The sequence below is a fragment of the Equus caballus genome, chromosome 10 (assembly GCF_041296265.1).
Source record: "Equus caballus isolate H_3958 breed thoroughbred chromosome 10, TB-T2T, whole genome shotgun sequence".
In the NCBI taxonomy this organism is placed as follows: Eukaryota; Metazoa; Chordata; class Mammalia; order Perissodactyla; family Equidae; genus Equus; species Equus caballus.
Genome location: NC_091693.1, coordinates 64,530,059 through 64,556,890, shown reverse-complemented (window position 1 = coordinate 64,556,890; position 26,832 = coordinate 64,530,059). Strand labels below are relative to the sequence as shown.

Sequence of the window (26,832 nt, the reverse complement as noted above, 5' to 3'; positions counted from 1 at the left end):
CTACGTTGAGGTTCTAACTACCAACAGAGCTTCCAAAAAGCCTTTTAAATGGCCCTGCCTCTTTCTAGCTACTGTCAACTCACCTTACCTCATACAAGTCCTTTTACCTTTCTTCCTCCTTCAAGACAGGGGACACAAGGTAAGGCAATTAGTATCCTGATCCCCATTTGACCAACGAGGAGGTGAAAGAGAGGTTAAGGTCAAATTATGACCAAGGTAACCCAACTTGCAACTGGCAAGATTGAACCAGAAGACCCCTGACTCATCACTAGATCACGCTGCCTCCCTTCACCACCTGAGCCCTCTCAGGCTTTCCATCATTTTCCAAAGAGAAGTCAAGAGACGAGAGGGAGGGAGAGAGGGAGAGTGAGAAAGGGACAGAGAGGTGAAGGAAATGACAAAAAGCAGGGACATCAATATAATTTCCTAAATTATGATTAATGACTAACATGTTGAAATTAAATGGACTGTTTTCACTGATGACTCAGTAAAGCCCAATTAACAAGCGGTAAAATAGAAAAATCCCTCTGTTACATTGCACAGTGTGTATTATTTCTTCCTGAGAGTTTAAGTTTTCAAATAAAAATCAATTTTCCTAATCTCCTGAAATCTGGGCTGGTAAGGCTTCCAGACTCATGGGCCCCCACATCCCACTGCTGTGGGTTACGGCTCCCGGGGGTCTACAAACCAATTGACCTGTGCAGATGCCCTTCTCTTAGACGATCTATATTATGTGTGTGTGTGCCCTCTATTTTTTTTAGGTTTTGTCTCTTTTATAACACAGTCTTCAAAATTAGAGTCGGTCTCTTGTTCTTCATTCTCTTCATTGATAAAATCTGTGTATTTCCTACTTTCACCTGAAAATTAAACCCTGAGATTATTACCCTAAACCAGGAGGGTCATCAAATTTTCTTCTATAAAGTATCAGATGGTAAATATTTTAGATTTTGTGGGCCATATAAGGTCTCGGTCATTGTTTTGTTTTTTTTTAAAAAAACTCTTAAAAATATAAAAACCATTCTTAGCTTGAGGGCCTTGCAAAAACCCTCTGGCTGCCTCAGTTTATCAACCCCTGCCCTAAGAAATTAATTTTAAATGGGCTCTGACTACTCCATTCGGAAAGGGTCGGAACAACTTTACCCACGCAGACTTCTGAAGACAAACTGAAGGGAACTAGGGCCAACACGCTGGTGACTCAGAAGGGCCGGTGGAGAAGGGCCTCTCCTGGTGCTTCTGCCCTAAGGATGTCAAGGGTGACCTTGACTTTGCTTGGCTTTGCCTTAAGAAGCCTGAACCCAGGAAAGCTGACCACCAGGGGTAAAATTGAAATAAAACCACTTAACAACAAGGCAAAGTTTATTTTACATCGACTCCTGAGGTAGTTAATGCAGGAAACAGCAGGCTCCTCATTAAAACCCTCTCTGGGCTCAGTTCACTCAGCACACATCTCACTCATGCTCTCGAGGTCAAAACAAGCACAAAATAAGCCCAGGAGGGAATTCCAGGCCAAGAAAAGTGTCTCCAAGATATGGATCTTGATTTCCACAAAATGGCTCTGCAGATTCCACAAATGGTAAGAGAACTTTATTTTAATAAAAATGTCCTCTTTTTAAGCTGGGCCCTTCCCCCACCACTAGAAAGGAGCTTTAGCAATAAAAGGCAATCCATTTACTTAGATGTACTCTTTTTAGGCAACTTTAGCTTTTTCCACCGTCGTAACACTACTCTGTATTTCTCACTTTCAGTCTTCTCTTCAAACACCTTTTTCAGGAGAATCCTCATCACTGTCTCGGTTTCTCCTTCTTTATCCTCTCCAACAAGAAGATCCAGAGTATCTCCCACTTTCACCTGAAAATTAGAAGAAAAGTGAGTCTACTACGTTTTGAGAAACAGAGGCCAATGCACACATCCCCGCTTTGAGTTTTCACCCAGTGGCCGGCCGTCACCCGGAGGGCAGGTGAGAAAAGGTCCTGTCCCCTTGGGAACAGTCACTAGTCCCCAGCGCCTCAGGGTGAAAGGGCTCCACCCGGAAGGTGCCTCTCACACACGTGGCCCAGCACCAGCCAGTGTCCTTCCTTCAGACCTAGACAACTGGCTGCTCGTGGATGGTGCAGTGTGGCTCAAATACTGCCTCTATCGGATGATTTAAGGAAACACTTGAATGGAGGCATTTATTTTGGTAACAATGGCAAAAGACAAAGTGGGGCACAATCTTAGAGAATACGTGCACAGTAATTACTCTATGCCCTGAGAAGACAATTTTCAGTGTAACACTTTTCATTCATTTCAACCCAGATGAGCTACATAACTGGGGAAGGGGCAGGTTGTTGGAAATTGGTCACTGTGGAACAATGGTTACCTGTCGCTCTTAAAGAAATGGAAGTAAAGAAACTGCTTTTCCAGCACTGGCAGCCCCGGTGATGCCACATCATCAAGAAGAGACAGAATGCAAGTCAGAAAGATGGAATACCAGAGAAAAGAGGGTAGAGTTGGATGCGGACTCAATGCGTTGAAAGGGCTGACGTCAAACCCATTCTTGCCCCATGGGAGCTTTGGGTTGAGCTAGTGCAGGGCATGCCCTGGGGCAGTCATGTCAGTGCTTCCAGGGTGTGGACAGCCCATGACAGGTACCTGGTCCTGGCAGCTCAGGACCCGCCCAGTAACTAAGGAAGGAGCTAAACGGACCTAGGTGCCATATGCTGCTTCTGCTCAAACACAACCAGGGACAACCAGGAGCCACCTCAGACCACTCACCACCACTCCCAAGGAGGGGGAGGCAACCCCATGTGTGGGCACATGGAGCCATTTAAAAGCCTACTGGAGGGCTTCTGTTTAAGAAGCAGTGTCAAATGCTGGCTTTTACCTTATTTTCCAATTAGTGCTCTCTGAAGCAGTCCGAACTGTCACAGTGTCTGAACATTGTACCTCACCAGGGCAAGCCCATACCTGTTCTCCCAGCCACTCAAGGCCTATGCAAGCCCAATATTCAGTCTACAACATGGGAACGCACAACTGACACCACACTGTCATTCCAGACAGCGCAGAGCAGCTGGATGTAAAACTCACACAGGGGCCAATTTTAAACCATTAACTTTGCCCCTCTGGGCTGAGAAGCAGAAAGGCTCATACCACAGCTAGGCAAGAAGACTGTTTCTCCCCCTGGGTTTAAAGGATGGACTGACCCAGGCATCATGTGGGGGGCTCCATTTCCTGTAGTTCTGTTGGATTTTACTAAAAAACAAAGGACCACTTGGCCCACCTGTGTGGACATTTAAAATCAGTGTCCAAGATACAAGGCATGGGAACTCCGCTTTACCATTTTTGGCATAACTTTGTTTCACTAAAATTCATTTTTTCACAAGTGATATATACACACGATACAAAATGTTAAAGGCTATATAAAGAAAAGGCATCCGTTCTTGTGTATCCTTTCACAGATACAGTGTGCATGATGCCTGCCCCTTAAAAGAGCAGGCAGCATGGAGCGGAAGAGCAGATCCCTTTGGTGGCTTATTTCTAGGGCAGAGAATAGGGAAGGAAGGTTCCCCCTCACCCAGTCAATCGCAGGGAGAGGTGCGTTTAGGAAGGCTTCAATCGCCACACTTGGGCTCCATGCACCCTCTGTTTAAGTCAACAGTGAGCCAGCACCTCCAGCACTCTGCTCCCACCTGGTCTGCAGCTCATAGAGAAGCTGTGCTAGGCTGCAGGCAGCCAGGGTTAGAGCTGTGGCATGGGACAAGCGCCTGACCCTTCTGGGCCAGCAGCCAGGCACGGGCCCCATGGAGCAGGCCACGGAAAGGAAGGGGAGTGTTCTTCACTCCCTGCGAGGCCCTGTCCTTTCTACTGTGGGAGATGGCACAGCAGACACAAAGCAAAACCGGCCGAGACTAGGGGCTGCTCCAAATATCTACATTTCAAATCTCCCCTTAGCTGCAGTTACTATGGCTACCAGGGCTCCTAGTAACAAGGCAGCTGAGTGTTAACACTGGCCCCTTCCTTTGCTGACCCTCAGGAGAAATCTGGAAAGCAGCCGAGACACAGAACACCCAAAGCAGAATGAAGCAGCAGCAATTAGGCTGTAGTTAACAACATCTCAAAGCAGAGGGAGAAAAACAGACTTGTAGTGTTTGTAAATGAGGCCCCGGCAGAGGTATGGCGCTCCAGGAACAGGTCTCATCTGAGGAACACTGCAGCTGAGGAGGGGCAGGGCTACAGCCAGGAAAAAGCAGCTAAGGGACTAGAAGCAGGGGCGGGCCGTGGCTGAGCGGTTACGTCCATGGACTCCACTTTGGCAGCCCAGGGTTTCGCTGGTCCCGATCCCGGGCGCAGACATGGCACCGCTCATCAGGTCATGCTGAGGCAGCGTCCCACATAGCACAACCAGAAGGACCTACAACTAGAATATACAACTATGTACCAGGGGGCTTTGGGGAGAAGAAGAAGAAGAAGAAAAAAAGAAGATTGGCAACAGATGTTAGCTCAGGGCCAATCTTTAAAAAAAAAAAAGGGACTAGAAGGGCCTGATCCCCAGATGCGTGTCTGGAAAGCCTGACTTCCTGCAGCTCACTGAGCAGCACCTGCCACCGCAGTCTGCCCCTGCCAGGTCAGGTGCCATCAGGGAGATCGTAGGCCTTGTGATTTGGCAGCTGAGACAAGCATTGGGGAGTGTCCCGTCTGTCACCCCCCCCCACACACAACCCCTGCCAGCAAGGACTCTGAAGAAGCCTCAGCACTTACCCAGGGCCATGGCCCATGGCTCACACCCTCCCATGTCCCAGGGCAATGGGATGCAGCTCTGGTCCTCCAACCCCAGGGGTGTTTTGAAATATGAAAGAATCTTAAAAACAGCCTTCAAAATGTGTCCAATTTCCTGGAACATTTGTCCTCTGGACACTGACTGAGAGGGTATGTCTGCCAATGCCTCATATGTCTGTGTTTTCCAATTTTTAAGGGTCTCTGTCATACACATTTTTATTGTGTTTTGTTAACTTTTACTATCATTATTGGTTTTTTCCAATTATGAAAGTGATACTCATAAAAAATTCAGAAAATTGGAGGGGGATTGGCACAGATGTCAGCACAGGGCTAATCTTCCTTAAGGGGGAAAAAAAAAAAAGGAGGATTGGCAGCAGATGTTAGCTCAGGGTGAATCTTCCTCAGCAAAAAAAAAAAAAAAAGAAAGAGAAGAAAGAAAGAAAATTAAAAGCCTAAAGAAAATATAACCCAGGGGCCAGCCCAGCGGCATAGCGGTTAATTGCACACATTCTGCTTCAGTGGCCTGGGGTTCGCCAGTTCGGATCCCAGGTGTGGACATGGCACCACTTGGCAAGCCATGCTGTGGTGGGCGTCCCACACATAAAGTAGAGGAAGATGGGCACAGATGTTAGCTCAGGGCCAGTCTTCCTCAGCAAAAAGAGGAGGATTGGCAGTGGATGTTAGCTCAGGGCTAATCTTCCTCAAAAAAAAAAAAGAAAAGAAAAGAAAAGAAAAGAAAATATAACTCATAATGCCCCAAAGATAAATACTAGTAACATTAATACTTTAATTCTAGACGTATAAATATATGTAATTTGTGGGGAGGTGTGTGTGTGTTTGTGAGGAAGATTGGCCCTGAGCTAACATTTGTGCCAATCTTCCTCTATTTTGTATGTGGGACACCACCACATACAAAAGCATGGCTTAACGAGTGGTGCGTAGGCCCACTCCCGGGACCTGAACCCACAAACTCCGGGTTGCCAAAGCACAGCGCGTAAACTTAACCACTATACCACCAGGCTGGTCCCTGAATATATGTATTTTTACAAAAATACATATTTTTAACAGAATTTTTATATAAATGACTTACTTTAACACTGGATACTGGAAATACATTTTCTTATAACTGTCTTTCACTTAATATTAATATGGAGCTGTCAGAAAAAATATAGAACCTCCTTTTTGACAGCTGCCCTGCACCCAGAGAGGTGCACCCAGCAAGTGCTCAGGGGCACTCCTGAGCTGAACAGAATTACACATCTGCTCAGCTAACACCAGGCCAAAGAAACCTCTGCATGGATCAAATGTTTCTTTTTAGCCTAATTACTATGATTTCATGGGGGTTAACATTAATGACTTGGAAGTTTAATTAACAGATTTTTGCCAGTTCTGATAGTGGCTTAAGATTTTAAAGAAAAAGGAGAAGCTTGATGGCAAAGTCATGAAGGCTGCAGAAGAGCCAGCAGTCTGTGTGAGTAAAGCTGGCTGGTGACTCTAACTTGACCAGGCCCACAGGGGACCTCAGAGAGGGTAAGACGGACATACACAAGGAGCCACTGAGGCCCCAAGTCAGGAGCCTGAGGGGAGACTGGGGCGGCACTGAGTACTGGCAGAACAACAGACAAAAATATCTGGCTGTCATAGTATCTCACCGTTCTGCTTTTCTTCCATAATTTTTCCCCGTTGAGCCTGAGTTCACCTTTGTAGAATGCATCTTCCACTTTGCTTAAAAAAAAAAAGTCAAAGTGGTTTAAAATAGAAATATATTCAAAACAATTATACAATTTGAGAAAAACACCTGCCATTAATGCTTATTCTGACAGTGACCGACCTGCCCACAAAATCTCCATCCTGGGTGCTGGGAAAGTGAAAGTCAACCACTCCCACATGTGGAACAGGGAGGTGGAGGCGCACTTCTGAATGCATGCTGAACTGCTGCAAAGATCTGCTAGTACCACCAGGCAGGTAATCAGCACTCTGATGGGGGCCTTCCCAGAGGCTTCAGCAGCCCACCAAGCCCACTCAGGACAGGCCACCAAGGCCAGTGAGGACAGGCCTGGGGTACTCCACCTGACTCCCTATGCAGCCACTGCTTGCGAGGTGGCAGCTCCTGCAATTCACAACAGCCAAAGTCAGTGGGCACTCCCTTCCTCTCAGCTCTGAGAGAAAAACCAGGCACCACATGCATGGTGAAACCATCAAGAAACCCTCTATTAGTCTGCACTGAGGCTGGGGAAATTCTAATCCAGTAGCTGCTGCTCCCTTTGCATTTAATCACTGTGGCAACTAGACGAGGGCATGGTGCAGACAAAAATCAGTGCCGTTTGCCTCTCAATGCTCTGACTCCAGGTGATTGACATCTCGGGTTCTGCTTAAAAATAACAGCAGCAGCTACTAATATGGGAGAGGGAGAGGTCTCCTTACGAGTTTGCCAGATTTTAGAGAACATTTAACAAATCTTGATCAGGGTGCTGTGGACTCAAGAGTCATCTTGATGAGTCCTTAAGCTTCATGGATTAAAAAATTAAACTATGCTACTAACTTAGGTCATAAAGGTACAAACTACACAAGGAGATCTTTCTGAATTGATTATTCATACCACAGTTCTTACCTTGCATGCAGTATGCACACAATGATTGCTAAAGGAATGAATGAACAGTGAGGGTCACTGCTCTTATACTAGTCTAGCAGAGAGAGAACGAGAGTATTAAACAAATCCTGAAAGTTATACACTTAATATCTCTGTGCACTAAATATGCACACACACAGTATTTTCTTCACAATAGCTGACATATACTGAGTACCCACTATGTGCCAGGCACTGTTACAACTGCGTTAGGTAGAGAGAGAGATGTCATTTAATCCTAGCAACCACCTTCTAAAGGGGATTCTATTATACATTTGACAGATGAGGAAACTGAAGCACAGAGAATGTAAGTAACTTGCCCAAGGTCACACACAGAACCTGGACTGAAACCCCGGTAGTCCGGCTGCAGAGCCTGCATTCTTCACCACCACGCTACACTGCTTCCGTTGATCCTAAGGGGTCCCTTCTCAGGCTTGCTATATACATCTAACATGTGATTCCTTCTCCTCAAAAAGCTGATATTAAATCAATGGTTCATCTTATCGTCAACTGTCTTAGAATCAAGGAAATATGACACATGGGATTTGCAGGCAGTCACCTGATTTCTTTGGAAATCAGTTTCTCATCTATAGAATGAAATAACTGAAATATATTATCTATAAGGTCCTTTCATATCTATGGTTACTCTTCACCATAACATGGGCCAAGTGATCGGGAATGCTGCATTAAAATAACCAACAAGACGACAAGTGACTTTCTAATAAAATGCATGTCATACTTACTTTCTCCCAACGTCGAGGCCTGACTTCAGGATGACATCATACCGAAAAGACTGCACTACCTTCTCCAGGTCTTTATAGTCCTTAACTACACTGGGGTCATCCTCGAGCTCCTCTTCCTGCTCGCTCATCTCTTGCTGTTCACTCTCTTCATCAGAGACCTCTTCATCTTCAACTTTTTGCAAAGTCTTTTTTGTGGATTTTTTAGAGCTTTTGAGTCTTATGGAAAATGGGAAAATATATTCTGGAGATATTAGAAGCCTTGGGAGTCTCAGTGACAAAATGTTATGGAAAAGTGTTTTATAATCTGATGCATTTAACTTGGTACTAGAAAAATAGAAGTATCGATTCCAGGAAGCACAGGCTTTATGCGAAGGTGTCCCTCGCAGTGTGCCCCAGAGTCCAATCCAAGCATCTGGCCTTCTTAAGACACTGGCGGCCAATCTGACACTAGCCATAGCCATGGCACATATGACCTGAAACAGACAATAATTCAGCTTTATTTCACAAGAGCAGTGTCCTCACCTTCTCACAACATGAACCGGAGACACCAAACACTTTCTATCTAGTCCTGTACTTACGCTCCCTACGAAAGGCCATACTAGTCTGCATGTACCCACGGCCACGCACCGTCACAGTGAGTCCTCCGGCTGGAATTACCGTGCTTACCTCCCAGTGTCATCAGGAGGGCTGAATTAGATACTAATGTGTGTGAAAACACTGGTTCTACTTCTCTCCATCCCCCAAATTAGCATGGGTACTGCATACTACTGAAAAATATTAACAATAGTTCTCGATGAATTAAAAAATCACGGAGAGGACAGAAAGACTGTTTACTGATATACATTGCATCTTTACAATATTGACTTTGCTAAGCATCATGACTTCATAAAAACAGAGCAAATCTCTAAACTTTATTTCAACCTCCAATCCCAGCAAATCAGAGGCAGGAATGAGCAAACTGACAGATCTGCATTTTATCTCCTTTTACATCTTCCTCCCACTGTTTAAGGGAGGCATTAGCTAGCAGAGAAGGAAGGGGCCTGGAGACCCACAGACAGGTAATTGTTTCCTGAGGCTCTGAGGTGCTGATACGCTAGGGAGCAACCGGTTCCTTGTTACCTCAAAGGCAGCAGAAGGCATCTTAGTACAATGGCGGCAGACCTTTCCAAGCACATTGAGATGGTTCTGGAGACCAGGATTGAGTAATGCGAGAAGGGGTGCCACACGGTCAATATCCTCATACCTCTAGCCTGCAAATGACCCTCCCTTGTGCCAAGGCTACACTGTCAGACTGACTTCTTTGACAATGATTTGCACGACTTTTCCTTCCTACTTTCCATTCATCACAAAGCTGCCAAGAGCAATTATCTGGAAGCCCACACAAAAGCACATAACTAGCTACTTCCAGCTATTCTGGCTATTTGTTAACATTTGGGGCCTTATTTCTGTTGGCATGAATGAGGCAGACAACACAAGCTCAACTCTGTATCTCACTGCTCTTGGGACCCCAATATGAGTCTTAAATGAGACACAAAGCAGGCTCAGTTTAAAGGCTGTTTTACAATATTGCTATAATTTGAAATATTTTTTAAATGCTATATAAAATCCATAGAGTACTCTAAAATACTGACTAAGAAACTATGTGAAGCACTTTAAAGAGACTTATTGAAAGAAATTATTTTTACACATATTCTATCTAATTTATTTATTTATTTATTTATTTTTGAGGAAGATTAGCCCTGAGCTAACTGCTGCCAATCCCCCTCTTTTTTCTGAGGAAGCCTGGCCCTGAGCTAACATCCATGCCCACCTTCCTCTACTTTATACGTGGGATGCCTGCCACAGCATGGCTTTTTTTGCCAAGCGGTACCATGTCCGCACCCAGGATCCGAACCGGCGAAGCCTGGGCCGCCGAGAAGTGGAACGTGCGAACTTAACCGCTGCACCACTGGGCCCAGCCCCATTCTATCTAATTTAATAGAGACTGAATAATAACCATTCATAGAAAGAACTTTAAATTTTATCATAAGTAGGGATAAAGGAAGACAATAATACAGTTCAGTCGCTCCGAGACTTTGTATTTCACCTGTCACTAAAATAAAAAAAAATTTTTTTAGGAACTCACACAACTGAACAATAAAAAAACAAACAGCCCAATCAAAAAATGGGCAGACGAACTCAAAATGGATCAAAGACCTAAAGATTAGGCCTGAAACAATAAGTCTTCTAGAAGAGAATATAGGCAGTACACTCTTTGACATCAGTTTCAAAAGAATCTTTTTGGACTCCATAACTCCTCAGACGAGGGAAACAATAGAAAGAATAAACAAATGGGACTTCATCAGACTAAAGAGTTTCTTCAAGGCAAGGGAAAACAGGATTGAAACAAAAAAACAGCCCACTAATTGGGAAAAAATATTTACAAGTTACTTATCCAACAAAGGGTTAATCTCCATAATATATAAAGAACTCACACAGCTCAACAACAAAAAATCAAACAACCCCATCAAAAAATGGGCAGGGGACATGAACAGACATTTCTCCAAAGAAGATATAAGGATGGCCAATAGACACATGAAAAGATGCTCATCATCACTAATCATCAGGGAAATGCAAATCAAAACTACACTAAGACATCACCTTACACCTGTTAGAATGGCAAAAATATCCAAAACCAAGAGTGACAAATGTTGGAGAGGTTGTGGAGAGAAAGGAACCCTCATACACTGTTGGTGGGAATGCAAACTGGTGCAGCCACTCTGGAAAACAGTATGGAGATTTCTCAAAAAGTTAAGAATAGGAATACCTTATGACCCAGCCATCCCACTACTGGGTATCTATCCTAAGAAACTGAAATCAGCAATTCCAAAAGTCCCATGCACCCCTATGTTCATCGCAGCATTATTTACGATAGCCAAGACGTGGAACCAACCTAAGTGCCCAGCAACTGATGATTGGGTAAAGAAGATGTGAGATATATATATATATATATATATATATATATAATGGAATACTACTCAGTCATAAAAAAGGATAAAATCATCCCATTCACAACACCATGGATGGACCTTGAGGGTATTATGTTAAGTGAAATAAGCCAGAGAGAAAGATGAACTCTGTATGACTCCACTCATAGGTGGAAGTTAACATATAGACAAGGAGAACTGATCAGTGGTTACCAGGGGAAAGGTGGGGGTAGGGGGAGGGCAGAAAGGGTGAAGTGGTATACCCACAACATGACTAACAATAATGTACAACTGAAATTTCACAAGGTTGTAAACTATCATAATCTTAATAATAATAATAAAAAAAGACTTCAAAAAAAAAAAAAAAACAGGCAGAGGATAGGAACAGACATTTTTCCAAAGAAGATATACAGATGGCCAATAAACACATGAAAAGATGTTCAACATCACTAACCATCAGGGAAATGCAAATCAAAACTACACTAAGATACCACCTTACGTCTGTTAAAAGGGCTATAATCACTAAGACTAAAAATAACAAATGTTGGAGAGGGTGTGGAGAAAAGGGAACCCTCATACACCGCTGGTGAGAATGCAAAGTGGTGCAACCACCATGGAAAACATTATGGAGATTCCTCAAAAAACTAAAAATAGAATTACCATACGATCCAGCTATCCCACTACTGGGTACCTAGCCAAACAACTTGAAATCAACAATCCAAAGAAACATATGCACCCTTATGTTGGCTGTAGCACTATTCACAATAGCCAAGACATGGAAACAACCCAAGTGCCCATCAACTGATGATTGGATAAAGAAGATTGGTATATACATACAATGGAATACTACTCAGCCATACAAAAGACAGAATCATGCCATTTGCAACAACATGGATGGACCTGGAGGAAATTACGCTAAGCGAAATAAGCCAGACTGAGAAAGACAAACACCAGATGACTTTACTCGTTTGTGGAATATGAACAAACACACAAAGAGAACAGTTCAGTGGTTACCAGAGGAGGGGGGGGTGGGGAGTGGGCAGGGGGTGAAGGGGAGCACTTATGTGGTGACAGTCAAGAAATAATGTACAACTGAAAGCTCACATTGATGTAAACTATTGTGAACTCAATAAAAAAAAATTATTTTTTACAGTTACCTAATGGTGGATTTTTTATTTTGCCAAGTAAAGATATGTTTTATCCTCTATTTTGCCAAGTAAGGATTTTTTTAGTAGTAATTGCCACTATTACTACCATAATTTTTTAAGAAAAAGGAGATTTCAACAATTATATATGAAATACATTTTCATAGTAGAAAATTTTTTAAATATATATAGAAAATTCAAACCACCCAAAATCCACTCCATGATCACCACTGTTAACATTCTGGCCTATATTCCTCACAGTGTAAAGTTTTAAGAAAAATAATTCACTCATAAGCAGAGCCTCTCATACCTTCCTACTCACCCAAAACACACAGGAAGGTTAACCGTAAGTGGCCAGAGCTCTGTATCGGCCTCAGGAATTCTGTGTTGGGCCTAAGTTCTAGACCCATTAGAATTTACCCAGGTGATGTTTAAGTTATGGGCCAAGAGAGCTGTGGTTGAAATCACCACCTGCTGTTGGCCTGGACAGACTGGCCTATAAGATGCTCAGGTAACGGAGATGAAGACTGGCATTAACAATGAGGATTTGCCTATCTTTTTTTTTTTTTTTAAAAGATTGGCACCTGAGCTAACAACTGTTGCCAGTCTTTTTTTTTTTTTTCCTGCTTTTTCTCCCCAAATCCCCCCAGTACATACTTGCATATTTCAGTTGTGGGTCTTTCCAGTTGTGGCACGTGGGATGCCACCTCAGCATGGCCTGACGAGACCCTGGGCCACCGCAGCGGAGCAGCGCACAAACTTAACCACTTGGCCACGGGGCCAGCCCCAGGATCTGCCTATCTTCAGGTCAGTGTTTTTCAAACTATGGGTCATGAGCCATTATTAAAATTTTTACTTTTTAAGAACTAGAACTGAAAAGTACAGAAAATATGACAGTGCATCACATTATAGTAAGAGTAAATACTGCTTCATGAAACTTGTTCCAATTACACATATGCATACACACACACACTGGGTCATCACGTAAAATGTATTCACTGTGGATAACGATAAAAAAGTTTGAAAACACTGGTCTGAGTGAGTTCAGCAAATTATGTTTTGCTATCAGGTACAATGCCAAAGGTCATATGTGTGCCCTGGAGCTCAGGAGCTGGCTGCACGTTCCACCCCAATTAACAACACTCCAGAGCTGTATGTGTCTGCAGAGATAAAAAGGGTGGCCTCTCAGGGATAACTTCGTGCCGGTCCCTCATTTTACAGATGAGTACAAGTAAGACTTGGAGCAGCTTAACAATTTAAGTCATACAGCCAGGACTCCAATGCCATCTCTTCTGAACACTCATTGTTTACTATGGGTCAGGCACTGCTCTACATATTCACTCATTTATTCCTTCCAACAGGCCCATCTCAGTTACAGGGCCACACAGACATTAAGTACATTCAAACCCAGGCTCCCTGGCTCCTAAGTCAGCCTCTTCACCACCATGCTGAACTCCTCATCAGACTTCTGACTCCAAGTCCACGGCTCTTCCTGCTACCCCATGACATTTATTTTCTCATTTTCTCTTGAACAAAAGCTAACTTTCACTGACTGCAAAAACAGACAGGAGTAGAGGAGTGGGAGGAACTGTTGCCCCTACTGGAGGAAGTCCTAAGAGGAGACATCCTGGGGGAGGGAAGTCCTGTTTCCATGTCAGTCCCTGGACTCCCACATTCCTCACCCCAAAGTCCTGCCTTTATGCCACGCCGTTGTCTCCTGTGAGGAAGGCCTGGATGTGATCTTGCTCCCTGCATACATCACAAATAGGTTATATTTACCTACACTAGGAAACTTTTACTAGCACAAAATAACTATTTAAAATCACACTTGGGCCAGCCCAGTGGCGCAGCAGTTAAGTGCACATGTTCTGCTTCAGCAGCCAGCGGTTCGCCAGCTCGGATCCCAGGTGCGGACATGGTACCGCTTGGCACGCCATGCAGTGGTAGGCATCCCACATACAAAGTAGAGGAAGATGGGCATGGATGTTAGCTCAGGGCCAGTCTTCCTCAGCAAAAAGAGGAGGATTGGTAGCAGATGTTAGCTCAGGGGTAATCTTCCTCAAAAAAATAAAAAATAAAATAAAATCAGACTCACACGTAAATACAATAAACATAATCAAAATTTCAAGTCAAGCATTATCTTTGTGTTTATTGGTTACTCACTCAGTCATTATAATCTGCTTCACTCTCCAGCAGACAAACATTGGTAAATGCTGGAAGTTTACATAAAATGTGTTGTTGTTAGTGCCACAGAGTCAAATCCAACTCCTCAAGACCCTGTGTACAGCAGAGTGGAACCCTGCCCGGTCTGTTTGCACCACCCTTTCACCTCCGGCACTATATCAGACAACGCTCTGCTGCTATTCATAGGATTTTCATGGCCAATTTTTTCAAAGTGGGTGGCCAGGTCTTTCTTCCTAGTCTGTCTGAGTCTGGAAGCTCCGCTGAAACCTGTCCGCCATGGGTGACGCTGAAATACAGGTGGCATAGCTTTCAGCAACAGGCAGCCACCACAGTATGACAACAAACAGATGGGTGGTGTGGTTCCCCGACCAGGAAACCTGGGCAGCGGGGTTGAGAACACCAAATCTTAACCACTAGACGACCAGGCTTGGTTAAGATAAAATTTATGATCATAAAATTAAGAAAGCACATTAACTTAATTTTTGCTGGAGATGACCATTTGTAGATGTTAGCAGGGGACACCCAGGGCCACAGGGGTGGAGTCTGAGAACCAGGTCCTGCCTCAGAGCTTTGAAACTGGTGAGAGGAGTGGGAGTGCCAGAGGAGAGGGCTAACCAGGCTCCAACCCCTCTTCAACCAGAGCAGCAGCGCCGGTGAATCCTGGGGTTTCTTATACTTCACTTGAAAAAGGATTCTACTACTGGAAAAAAAAGTTTCTGTCCTTTGAGCATGGCTTTCCCTCTTTCAGGTTCCACACAATGTCCACCCTCCCCCTCCACCCTCCTCTGCCCTTTTCCAAACTCATGTTGCACCAATGCTGTGTGTCTCTTGCACTATTTTTATCTCCCAAAATCCAAGGGTAGTGACAGAACAGGAACTGTGCTCCATTCCTCACTCCCACCCCCAATCTGCTCAGCACACACAAAAACCAGTTAATACTTGCAGATTCATTTTCTAGAAATAAAATGAGCATCCTAGCTATTACGACACCCACTCCCACATTCACTCATTTGCCGACATATGCCAAGTGGCCAGCTTGGCCTACATGTAAAACACACTGCCCTTGTCCTCAAGGAGCTGCTATTTCTACAGAATGTGGACAAGTGAACTGGCTGTCAGAGAACACAAGTGAAAGCTGAGGTCGAGAGGAGGCTGGACCCTGCACAGGCTGGTGCCCAGAGCAGGGGTGCCCAAGCAGAGTTCTGATGGCAAAGGTGGCCTGACACTGAGCTTTGGAGAAACAGCAAGTTACAACAGTAACCTTCGCTTTCTAATGGACCATTCTCATCAGCATGTTGTTGTTTCTCATGCAAAAATCAACCAACCAGCAACCCTTCCCCACAAACCCCAGCCACTAGCTCTTTTCTTGTTCTTTACAATGAAACTCCTCAAAAGGGCTGTCTGCCCTCTCCTCAATTGCCTCTTATTATCTAAATCCAGAATGTCATTTGTTAGTCTCATCTTATCTGACTTCTCAGCAGCATCTGGAACAGCTGAGCACCCCCCTCTTTCTCACTTGGCTTCCAGGACACCTCACTCTTGGTTTTCCTCCTACTGCACCCGCTGCTGCTTAAGACTCCTTTGCTGCTCCCTTCTCTGCTCCTGACAACTTCATGCGGGAGGGCCCCAGGGCTCAGCCTTCTACATTCACTCCATCCAGCTCAGCTGTCAGTTGGTTCTGAAAATGCATATCAAGACACCAGATATTTCCATGGCTTTAAATACCACCTATATGCCAACTACTCCCTAATCTATATCCCCATTCCAGACCTTTCTCCCAGATTCCAAACTTGTATTATCTCGACAAGAAAGAGTTAACATAGCAGGCCTGAAACTGTTCTCCTTACGAAGGCCTGCTCGTAGGGCTGGCCCTTGGCTGATGTCTGGGACCTTGGATGTCAGGGGAGTTCTCACCATTCCCAGATCTGACAGGGGTGGCTGTGCCTAAACTGTACAATCTGATTGATGCTGAATACCTGCTTTCCTTCTGGGAGTCTGGAATTTTGGTCCATTTTAGGTAGAGGGTGTCTATTTGACTAAATCAAAATAAAAACCCTGGGCGCTGAGTCTCTGATGAGCTTTTCTGATAGACAACATTTCACATATGTTGTCACAACTTGTCGCTGGAGGAATTAAGCACATCCTAGGTGTCCACTGGGAGAGGACTCTTGGAAGACGGCACCTGGTTTCCCCAGACATTGTTCCATCCATCTTCTCCCTTGCTGATTGTGTCTTGTATCCTTTTGCTGTTAATAAATCACAGCCGTGACCCATAGCTGAGTCCTGTTGAGACTTCCTAGTGAATCAATGAACCTGGGGGTAGTCTCCGGGACCCCTGCCACCATATCCTATTTGACATCTCCATTTGGGTGTCTAACAGGCATCTCTAATTTAATTGGTCCAAAACCAAACTCCTGATATATCCCCAATCCCAAATCTGCTCTACCTGCAGCCTTCCCCTTCTCAGTTAATGGTAACTTCACCCTTCTAGTTGCTGGGAACAAAAGCCTCCAGTGATTCTTGACTCTTCTTTCCCTCATACCCATATCCACTATGTCGGGAAATCATGTTGGCTTGTCTTCAAAATATGTCCAGTATCCTGCCACTTCTTACCACTTCCACGGCTACCGCAGATTCAGGCCATCATCATCTATCCCCAGGGTTACTACGAAGGCTCCATTAGAGTCTGTTTTCCATAGAGGAGTCAGAGTGATTCTTTTAAAAAGTAATTTACACCATGTCACTCTTGTCCTCAAAATCCTACAAAAGCAATGTAACAGCAAGCTCCCTGATGTGGCTTACAGGCTGTGTGTGATCTGGCCCCTCGATTTCCTCTCTGACCTCATCTCCAGCCTCTCATCCTTGCTCACTCAGCTCTGGCCACACTGGCCTTCCTGAGGCTCTTCATACACAACAGGCATATTTCTGGGTAGAGTCCTTTGTTCCAGCTGCGCCTAGAACACTCTCACCCCAGATATCTGCCTGGATAACTCATCTTCACCACAACGAGGTCTACTCATTCCAACTCCATTTAATGAGCATCTTGCCCTCCCAATCTCCCCTTACGCTCCTCTACTTTCTTCTCCCATGGCACTTATTACCTGCTATTATATTATATAATTTACTGTTTTGTTTTCTGTCTGTCTCCGCTTCTAGAATATAAACTCCACAAGGGCAAGAATCTTTATCTGTATTTTTTTCCTCTGCCGAATCCCAAGCGCCCAGAATAGTGCCCAGCACATGGTAAATGCTTAATTAAATACCGTGGAAAGAAAGTTGATCAGAACTGGAGCCCTTAGAATGAATCCGGAAGAGAACAAAGAATGGGGCTGGATTGATGGGCAAGAAGCAAGGACCTTGCATATCAAAGTTTGGACTTGACCCAGAGGGCAAGGAAGCCAGCGAAAGATCTTAAGTAGCGAAGTGACCCGAGAGGAGGGCATTTTAAAAGATTTCTTTGGTGACGGTGTGGACACGAGTAAGGAGATGATCGCAGCAGGAAGCCCGAAAGAGGTTTCGGGTAAGATCTTCAGGAGAGAGACAAAATCTGTGAGCTAACGGAAGGCTGTAGGAAAAGCAAAGTCTGGAATACAGAGGCAACGCTGTCCTTGACCTGCGGGACGTCGGGACCCGCTCCACGCTGCCGAGCCTGGCCACTACTCCGTAAGGAGAACTTGCTCCAACTGCTTTTAGGTCTACGGTAACTAAAATCCGGCCCTTCTCCTGGCGACCTGAGAGGCGGAATGCCCGCTGAGACGCGGTCGGGTTCCCCTCGCTCCCTCCCCACCCCCGCGGGCCGCGCACCTTCCCGGGTCCCCAAGGTCAAGGGAAACTGGACACCTGCGTCCTCGAGCTCCCAGTCTGCGTTGGAGGCAGCAGTCGCGGCTGTGGCCAGGGCGGAGAGCCTCGGCCCGCCGGGGTCCCACAGCCCCTGCCGCCTCCGGGTCCACGGGGCGTCTCGAGCGGGCCGGGCCGGGGCAGCACGCGTGAGCGGCACGCGGAGCCCCGGCAGGAGCGCAGGCGGGCAGAGGCGCTCAGCGCGCCCCTATCTCACAAGCGCGCGCGGTGAAGCAACAGAGGGGCCGCGCGCTCCGGGGCGCAGGTGTCCGCACTTCTGCGCAGCTCCTCCCTCCCCGCGGCCGCACCGCCCGCCCGCCTCCAGGCCCCGCCCCTTCCGTCGGCGCCGGCGCCGCGAGAGCGGGACGGGCGGGGCCCTCTGGCGCGGTGGCGGGGGTGCAGCGACCCCTGCTGGAGGCCGCGTCTCGGAGGACTGCGCGGGGAGGGCCGCCCCAGGACCGGCCGGCTTGGAGAGGAGCCCGGAAGCCAGCGCCGCGTGACTCCACGTGGCTGAAGAGAGCTTATCTAATGCAGTGCGCTTAGGTTCTTGGGTTCACCAACCCCTTAGAACATCTCAGAGAGTTATAGACGTTGTCTCCAGAAAAATCCACACACCAGTCAGAATTCTCTGATAATGTTAAGGGAAGTTCAGAACTTCTTTTCAAGAATAAAGCAATTAGAGCCAGCCCTGATGGCCTAGCGGTTCAAGTTCAGTGCGCTCCGCTTTGGCCCCCGGTTTGGTTCCCTGCCCAGGAAACCACACCACTCCTCTACTGGTAGCAAGGCTGTCCCTGTACAGGCTCGCATAGAAGAACCAGAAGAATTACAAATATACACAACTATGTATTGGGGTTTTGGGGAGGAAAAAGGATGAAAAAAGGAGGAAGATTGGAAATAGATGTTAGCTTAGGGCGAATCTTTCCCTGCAAAAAACAATAAATCAAAAGATCGATCGAGTCATACCTGTCCAGCTTACTGGTCAGGCAGTAGGTGATTAGATGGCAAAACCCGAAATAAAATAGAAAAAAACTAACTCTGGGGTCTGCCCTGTGGCGCAGAGGTTAAGTTCGTGGGCTCCTCTTCGGTGGCCAGGGGTTCACCCGTCTGGATGAGCGCGGATCTAGCACCGCTCATCAAGCCATGCTGAGGCAGCATCCCACACAGAGGAGCTAGAAGGACCTACACCTAGAATATACAACTGTGCACTTGGGAGCTTTGGGGAGAAAACAAAAGAGGAAGAGAAGATTCCTCACCAAAAAGAGCCCCAACCCAACTCTGAAAATACTGCTTGATGAGGATCAAGGCTGCCCCAGGGAGAGAAACCCAAGGCATCCTGCCCTATGTACCGACCTATATCATCCTCCGGGAGGTGTAGGACATCCTCACGTGATCTGACCTGATTCTATCCAAAGTTATAGGACCGCCCAACCACTATAACCGCCTGCCCTGATACCATTTTAACAACTTATTTACGTAATCTTTCCTTTGTATTGTAAAGAAATAACTCACATACCTATGCCTTATAAATTTAACCCTATCCTCACCTCACTGATGGGCTCTTCACTCAGCATGGGTCCTGTCCCCATGCTACTCCATGCTATTCTCTGAATAAAGGAACGCTACTACCAGACCTTGAGAGTCCAAGAAATCTTTCTTTCAATTCCTAGGCTTGCCAAGCCCACATCACTGCTTAGCAGTAGACTTTGTGGAAACAGACCTTTTGCGATGTAAAAAGATGAATCAGAAATTAAAAGAAGGACTTCCAAGGGACAATTTGTTTCATGAAGTTTCATTATATGTTCACATTAATGCTCACGGGGATACATGCTGTGTGTTAAATTAAAACATGATTTTTTTCTTGTTTTCAGAGGGTCCTCTCTTCTCTTTCCTGTCTTATGCATCAGCTCTAAGACTTGAACACTTTCTTTTCCACTGCTTGCTCACTGCTTCACACAGTGGCTACTTGGTTGCATTTGTGCAATAAGAAAAAGCAGTTACAAATTGTTTCAAGTGCTGAAGTGATACGACTTCAAACATTATGTCAATTCAGGTTACACTGTTGACATTTTATACAAGCAATACATAGTTGCATTTACTAGTGTTATTTGTAAAAGATTACAGAAAAATTGTTAAATCTGCCAGTAAAAGGGGTTAATTGGTATTATTATTGACAAATAAAAATGGCAAGCAATAGCATATACTGGAGAATATGAGGAAGCCATTTGGTATAAACCTAATTCGGCCTGACCTTGTCTTTCCAAAAGGGCCTGACCATGGCTGTTGAGCATGCATTGTATATCTGCTTTAGATATTCACTATGGCAAGAACAAAGGCTCTTGAGATAAAGGTGCAACTTCCCTCCCCCTCCCAACGTTGGCATCTCCTTAAGGATTAAGCATCTTTCCTTAGGCTAGGAACTGATTGCTGTGCTCACCTGTGACCACCCAGCTGGAGACAATAGACTTGCCTCCTGCTATGCCCTCTGAGATAGCAGACCCACTACCTGCTGTGTCCATCAAGCGCTGTGCTGACAGGGCAATCTTGTGACTATTGTGGGAGGGACATTTCAATCATATGTGAAACGTCCTGTATGGGGGTATATAACCACTCTTTATACCTTGCTTCTTTGATGCCCTTTCTTCCTTCGGGAAGAAAGGCCCCGGGCCATGGTCCTCAGATTTCAGCTCAGAATAAACTCACCCAAATTTTCCTTTATAGATTGGTTATGGATTATTGTCATCGACATTATAAAGTGACAAAATTGTGGTATGATTATGGGTGATCATGGAAGGAGATCAAAGAATACAGTGATATTGGGTTACATAGAATCAACTTGGTCATTGGCCTTCAAAAATATAAGCATTTCACTAGATGAATCCAGTTAATTTTTAACTTAAAAATGCTAATTACGGGGCCAGCTCAATGGTGCAGTGGTTGAGTTCACACGTTCCATTTCAGCGGCCTGGGGTTCACTGGTTTGGATCCCAGGTATGGACCTATGCACTGCTTGTCAAGCCTTACTGTGGCAAATGTCCCACATATGAAGCAGATGGGCACAGATGTTAGCTCTGGGCTAATCTTCCTCAAAAAAAAAAAAGCTAATTAACATAAAAAACGGCTGTGAGATTAACAAGTAATGTGTATGTATACACATATTTATGATTTTTTTTGCAGAAACTCCATTTCTTTTCCCCAATGCGCAGGAGCCCCTGCTGTAGTGCATTGTGGGCATTGTAGTTTTCAAAGGTTTAGACCACTTAGTGGACTAAGTTCCCATTTCAGTCAACAGGGCTGCACTATTCAGACCACAAGACACTGAGAATTGATCCGGAGTTTAGCCTAGAAATCAAGGCTCCAGCTTTTAATTTAGCTCAAATATTTAATCTTACACAAAGAGATGAGTAAAGCAGACAGTGCATTTGGTTGGGGCCTGTAGATGAGCTTAAAGTTATTTTTTAATGTAAGAGGAACAGTTTCACTTTTTAAAAAAAAAAATTTTTTTATTAAGGTTATGAAAGTTAACATCCTTGTGAAATTACAGTTGTACATCATTATTAGTCATGTTGTAGGTACACCTCTTCACCCCTAGTGCCCTCCCCCCACCCCCCTTCCCCTGGCAACCACCGATCAGGAACAGCCTCACTTTTGATACTCTGTACATTATTATGGTCTGGATTTTATTTTCTTATATTTTCTCTTACAATTTATTTACTGCTTATGGTACCACCCAAGGCGGGTGGTCATCTGCCCACAGCAGGACAAGCCGATAGTTGAGAGGCAAGATAGTAGGAGAGAAAGAGCTTCATTACAGCTTGCTTGCAAGGGGGAAGATGGCTGACTAAAGTCCAAGAGAACCGTCTTACAGAACAAAGACTACGGGCCAGTCATAGAGGGGGCTGGTCTTCAGGTGGAGGAGGCATCCGGTCTCTGGGCGGGGCAGACATCTGGTCTTAGTTCTTGATAACCTTTTGTTTTACTGGATATGCACCAGAGACCAGAGCAACACCCTATACACTGATCATAGATGATGGCTATCAGCATAGACTCTCTGCCCAAGGCTTATCATATTCCTAAGGAACTCAAAACAACAAAGTTGGGGCCAGCCGGTGGTGTAGTGATTAAGCTCGTGTGCTCTGCTTTGTTGGCCCAGAGTTCGCAGGTCAGGATCCCAGGCATGGACCCAGCACTGTTGGTCAAGCCACGTTGTGGCAACATTCCACATAAAATAGAGGAAGATTGGCACAGATGTTAGCTCAGCAATAATCTTCCCTAAGAAAAAAGAGGAAGATTGGCAACAGATGTTACCTCAGGGCCAATCTTCCTCATATGCACACACACAAAAGTCTTCTGGGGCCGGCCCTGTAGCCAATTGGTTAAAGTTCCATGTGCTCTGCTTTGGCAGCCACTAGGTTTGCAGGTTCGGATACTGGGTGTGGACCTACTCCACTCATCAGCCATGCTGTGGAGGCATCCCACATACAAAATAGACAAAGATTGGCACAGATGTTGGCTGAGGGTGAATCTTCCTCACAAAAAGAAAAAAGAACAAAGTTATTGACTTATCACAGCTGGGTGAGTTAATCAGAGGTCATTCAAAGTTACACTATGGTTTCTTTTCTACAGTATGACTTCCCCATGTCAACCTTGTGCTGAGCTAGTATCACTTATTTATTTGTTTGTTTGTTTAAGTGAAGAAAAATTACCTGGAGGAGAAAGTTCCCTTGCAGTTTCACCTTACTTATCCCAAACCTCAAGGTCAGCTAATTACCAAAGACATTTTAACAGCAATCCTTTACAAAGCCCCATCCCTCACTTGGAATGCCATTCCCTCTCACCTGCTAAGGAGCTTACCTTCTAAGGAGCGCTCCTCTTTCCTGAATCATCAGTCTTTCTCACTCTTCCAGATCCTTCCTGCCAGCACACAAAGAACACAAACATGTAACAAGTTCTAGTTATGTTACATAGATCTGCCCTAGATAGGAGATATTTTTAATTTTTTTTTAAGATTTTATTTTTCCTTCTTCTCCCCAAAGCCCCCTGGTACATAGTTGTGCATTTTTAGTTGTGGGTCCTTCTAGTTGTGGCATGTGGGATGCCACCTCAGCATGGCCTGATGAGCGGTGCCATGTCCGTGCCCAGGATTTGAACCCACGAAACCCTGGGCCGCTGAAGCGGAACATGGGAACTTAACCACTTGGTCACAGGGGCAGTCCCTAATTTTTTAAATTTAATATAAATAATGTGATAGTTTTTTTCACTCCACTTTATTTATTTATTTATTTTTAAAGATTTTATTTTTTCCTTTTTCTCCCCAAAGCCCCCCGGTACATAGTTGTGTATTCTTCGTTGTGGGTTCTTCCAGTTGTGGCACGCGGGACGCCGCCTCAGCGTGGTCTGACGAGCAGTGCCATGTCCGCGCCCAGGATTCGAAACAACGAAACACTGGGCCGCCTGCAGCGGAGCGCGCGAACTTAACCACTCGGCCACGGGGCCAGCCCCCACTCCACTTTATTTTTGAGGCTCATTCCATGTTTATACATACATTTTGGCTCCTTTATACAATTCATATATAAATTATTCCCGGTTTATTTGTTTCCTTCCTAAAAAACAATTCAGTTCTTTCAAACATTGCAGCAATGGCACTTATGGAGGTAATAATCTGTGAAAGTTTCTCCAGTATTTACTTACAATAGAATCTCTGGGTCCTAGAATAAGTATGTTTTTCTTCAATCTCACCAAAAATGGCCTAATTCTACTAATTTACATTTTTCACAAGCTCATGAAAGTCATATTTTTCCCCATTCTGCTTAACAGTTCCTGTTATCAGATTTTTAAATATTGTCAGTCTCATGGATGCAAAGTGGCACCTTGTTTTAATTTGTAAACTTTCCCTGACTGGTAGTGAGATTTAATATCTTTTTTTTTTTTTTTTTTAGGAAGATTAGCCCTGAGCTAACTGCTGCCAATCCTCCTCTTTTTTTGTTGTTGTTGAGGCAGATTGGCCCTGAGCTAACATCCGTGCCCATCTTCCTTTTCTTTATATGTGGGACGCCTACCACAGCATGGCTTGCCAAGCGGTGCCATGTCTGCACCCGGGATCTGAACTGGCAAACTGGGCCACTGGAGCAGAACGTGTGCACTTAACTGCTGTGCCACTGGGCCAGCCCCTAATATCTTTTTATATATTCATTGGCTATTCAGATTTTCTCTTCCTTTAATTTGCCAATTTATACCCTTTGCCCACTTTTCTATGTAGTTTTCTTTTCCAGTCACCTGCCTCTGCTCCGAAGGTACACACCAGTACCACCATGCATGGGCACCATAACTCTAGGAACACTGCATGCTCATCAACAGCATCATTCACACGAACTGCAATGAAAATGGCACCCCTGGAGTTGTGCAGTGTAGTGACTATGCTCCTGATTTGGGTTTATGATACCTTTGCTTTCTCTAAAAATAGTTGTTATTGTTTTAGTCACATGTTTCTGTTTCCCTAAACCATATATTGATGAGTTTTGTTCTTGAAATTTACATCAATGGTGTCATACTGTATGTCACACTTACGATGACTAAATGTCATCAACATACTGCATGTTTATGACTGCTGCTTTTGCTCAACGTTACATTTCTAAGATTCACCTATTTGTAGCTGGCAGTTGTTCATCCATTTCTTTTACTGCTTATAATATTCCATTGTATGAGTATGCCATAACTTATTTTTTATTCTTCTGTTGATGGACTGTGACTTCTTTTTAGTCTGTTTTATTTTGTTTGTTTTTTCTATAATGGAAAATGCACCAATGAACAGTCTTTAAAACATATCTTGGTATACATGTGCCAGAATTTCTCAGACAGTATCAATTTAGGAGTGGAATGACTGGAATTTTGAGTATGCTTAGATCCAGTTTTCTAAGATAAGCCAAACTATTTTCCAAAATGATTATTTCACTGACTAGTTGCCCCAAGGAACTCAAGTTGGGTTTGGAAGCACTTAAACTGTTTTTCCAAATTGTTTTTTTTCTCCTTTTTGTTACGTTAAGGAGATGCAATCACCAACCACCCTGAACTAGAGGAAGCCTCAGCACAAGAGCTACGCCTATCTATGGCCTTTGCCTTATTATTATTATTTTTTTTCTTAAAGGTTGGCACCCGAGCTAACATCTGTTGCCAATCTTCTCTTTTCTTCTTCTTCTTCTCCCCAAAGCCCCCCAGTACATAGCTGTATACTCTAGTTGTTAGTGCCTCTGGTTCTGCTATGTGGGACACCGCCTCAGCACAGCTTGATGAGCACTGTCATGACCGTGCCTAGGATCCGGACCTGTGAAACTCTGGGCCACCAAAGTGTAGCCCACGAACTTAACCACTTAGCCACGAGGCTGGCCCCACCTCTGCCTTATTTTGAATGGTAGGATCTCTCCAGGAGGAGCTTAGCCCTTATTACCATAACCTGTAGTGTACGTGGAAGCATGTTTTCCAACTGGGCCTGCACAAGCGAATACCCACCTCTCCCTTTTGAATATTCATTCCTCATCTAAAATAAAAGGTCACTGCTTTCCTTTGTTCGGGGATGCTAGGACTCTGGAAATGATTCTTCATGGTCTCCTATTTGCTGCAAATATACTTTATGAGACAACTTACTTCTCGTGGAGAGCCTGATTTAACTCACCAGGAGGAGAATCCACTTTGGTTTTGCTAACAATTATACCAAGTATTATCTGACCAAGCAGTGTGTGAGCCTTTCCATTGGTTCAATTCTTGCCAACAAGTGCAGCTTACATTGTCACACTTCTTAATTTTTACCAATCTAGTGGGTGTAGAATGGTATCACATTGTACTTTTAATTTGTACTTCTCTGATTACTCATGAGGTTGAGCATCTTTTTCTTTATTATCAATTTTTGTTTCCTCTTCCTGTTTTGTCCCTCCCCTCCTTTTTTCTATTGGGCTATATAAGTGAGCCGAGTTGTGTCCCTCCAAAGGATATGTTCAAGTTGTAACCCCCAGTCCCTGTGAATGTGACCTACTTTGGAAATAGGGTCTTCACAGATGTAATCAAGACGAGGTTATATAGGGTGGGCCCTGAATCCAACAATTGGTGTCTTTATAAGAAAAAGGAGAGGGAGATTTGGATACAGAGACACAGAAGATACACACAAGGAAGAAGGCCATGTAATGATGGAGGCAGAGATTGGAGTGACACAGCTGCAATCCAAAGAATACTGTAGGGGAGGAAGACATTTCCTCTACCCTCTCTGGGTTCGTCTGGCCAGAGAACAAATTAAATTCACACAAGACAGAATAGCAGGAGAAAATTAAACAAAGCTTTATAACATGTGTACATGGGAGGCTCAGGCAAGCTGAGCAACTCGCCAAAATGGCTGAAGCCCCCACCTTAAATATCATCTTCAGCTAAAGACAAAGGAGGATGTTGGGGGTGGGGGAGTCAGTTACAGGAGGTTACCAGACAAACACAATAAACAAATGCAGATTTAAGTCCTTGCACTCTGTATTGATAGGAGTCTCTAGAGCTAAGGTCATCCCTCCTTCTTCCTGGTACAGAGAGGGAGACACCTTTAC

At 44.7% G+C, this 26,832-nt stretch overlaps 1 protein-coding gene across 2 annotated transcripts; it reads right to left on the bottom strand.

Annotated features, from left to right (window-relative positions):
* Positions 1-1,562: 1,562 nt before the first annotated feature.
* Positions 1,563-18,610, bottom strand: MTRES1 (mitochondrial transcription rescue factor 1). 2 transcript variants are annotated; one of them, XM_005596857.4, is made up of 4 exons: positions 18,260-18,610; positions 8,125-8,597; positions 6,408-6,480; positions 1,563-1,848 (listed from the first exon to the last, which is right to left on the bottom strand). In XM_005596857.4, the coding sequence occupies exons 2-4, from the start codon at positions 8,583-8,585 to the stop codon at positions 1,669-1,671; spliced, it is 714 nt and encodes a 237-aa protein (XP_005596914.1). In that variant the 5' UTR covers positions 8,586-8,597; positions 18,260-18,610; the 3' UTR covers positions 1,563-1,668. The 2 variants fall into 2 exon arrangements, with proteins under 2 accessions (XP_005596914.1, XP_005596913.1); XM_005596856.4 differs by having other exon boundaries at positions 18,224-18,598.
* Between the last annotated feature and the right edge of the window lie 8,222 nt (positions 18,611-26,832).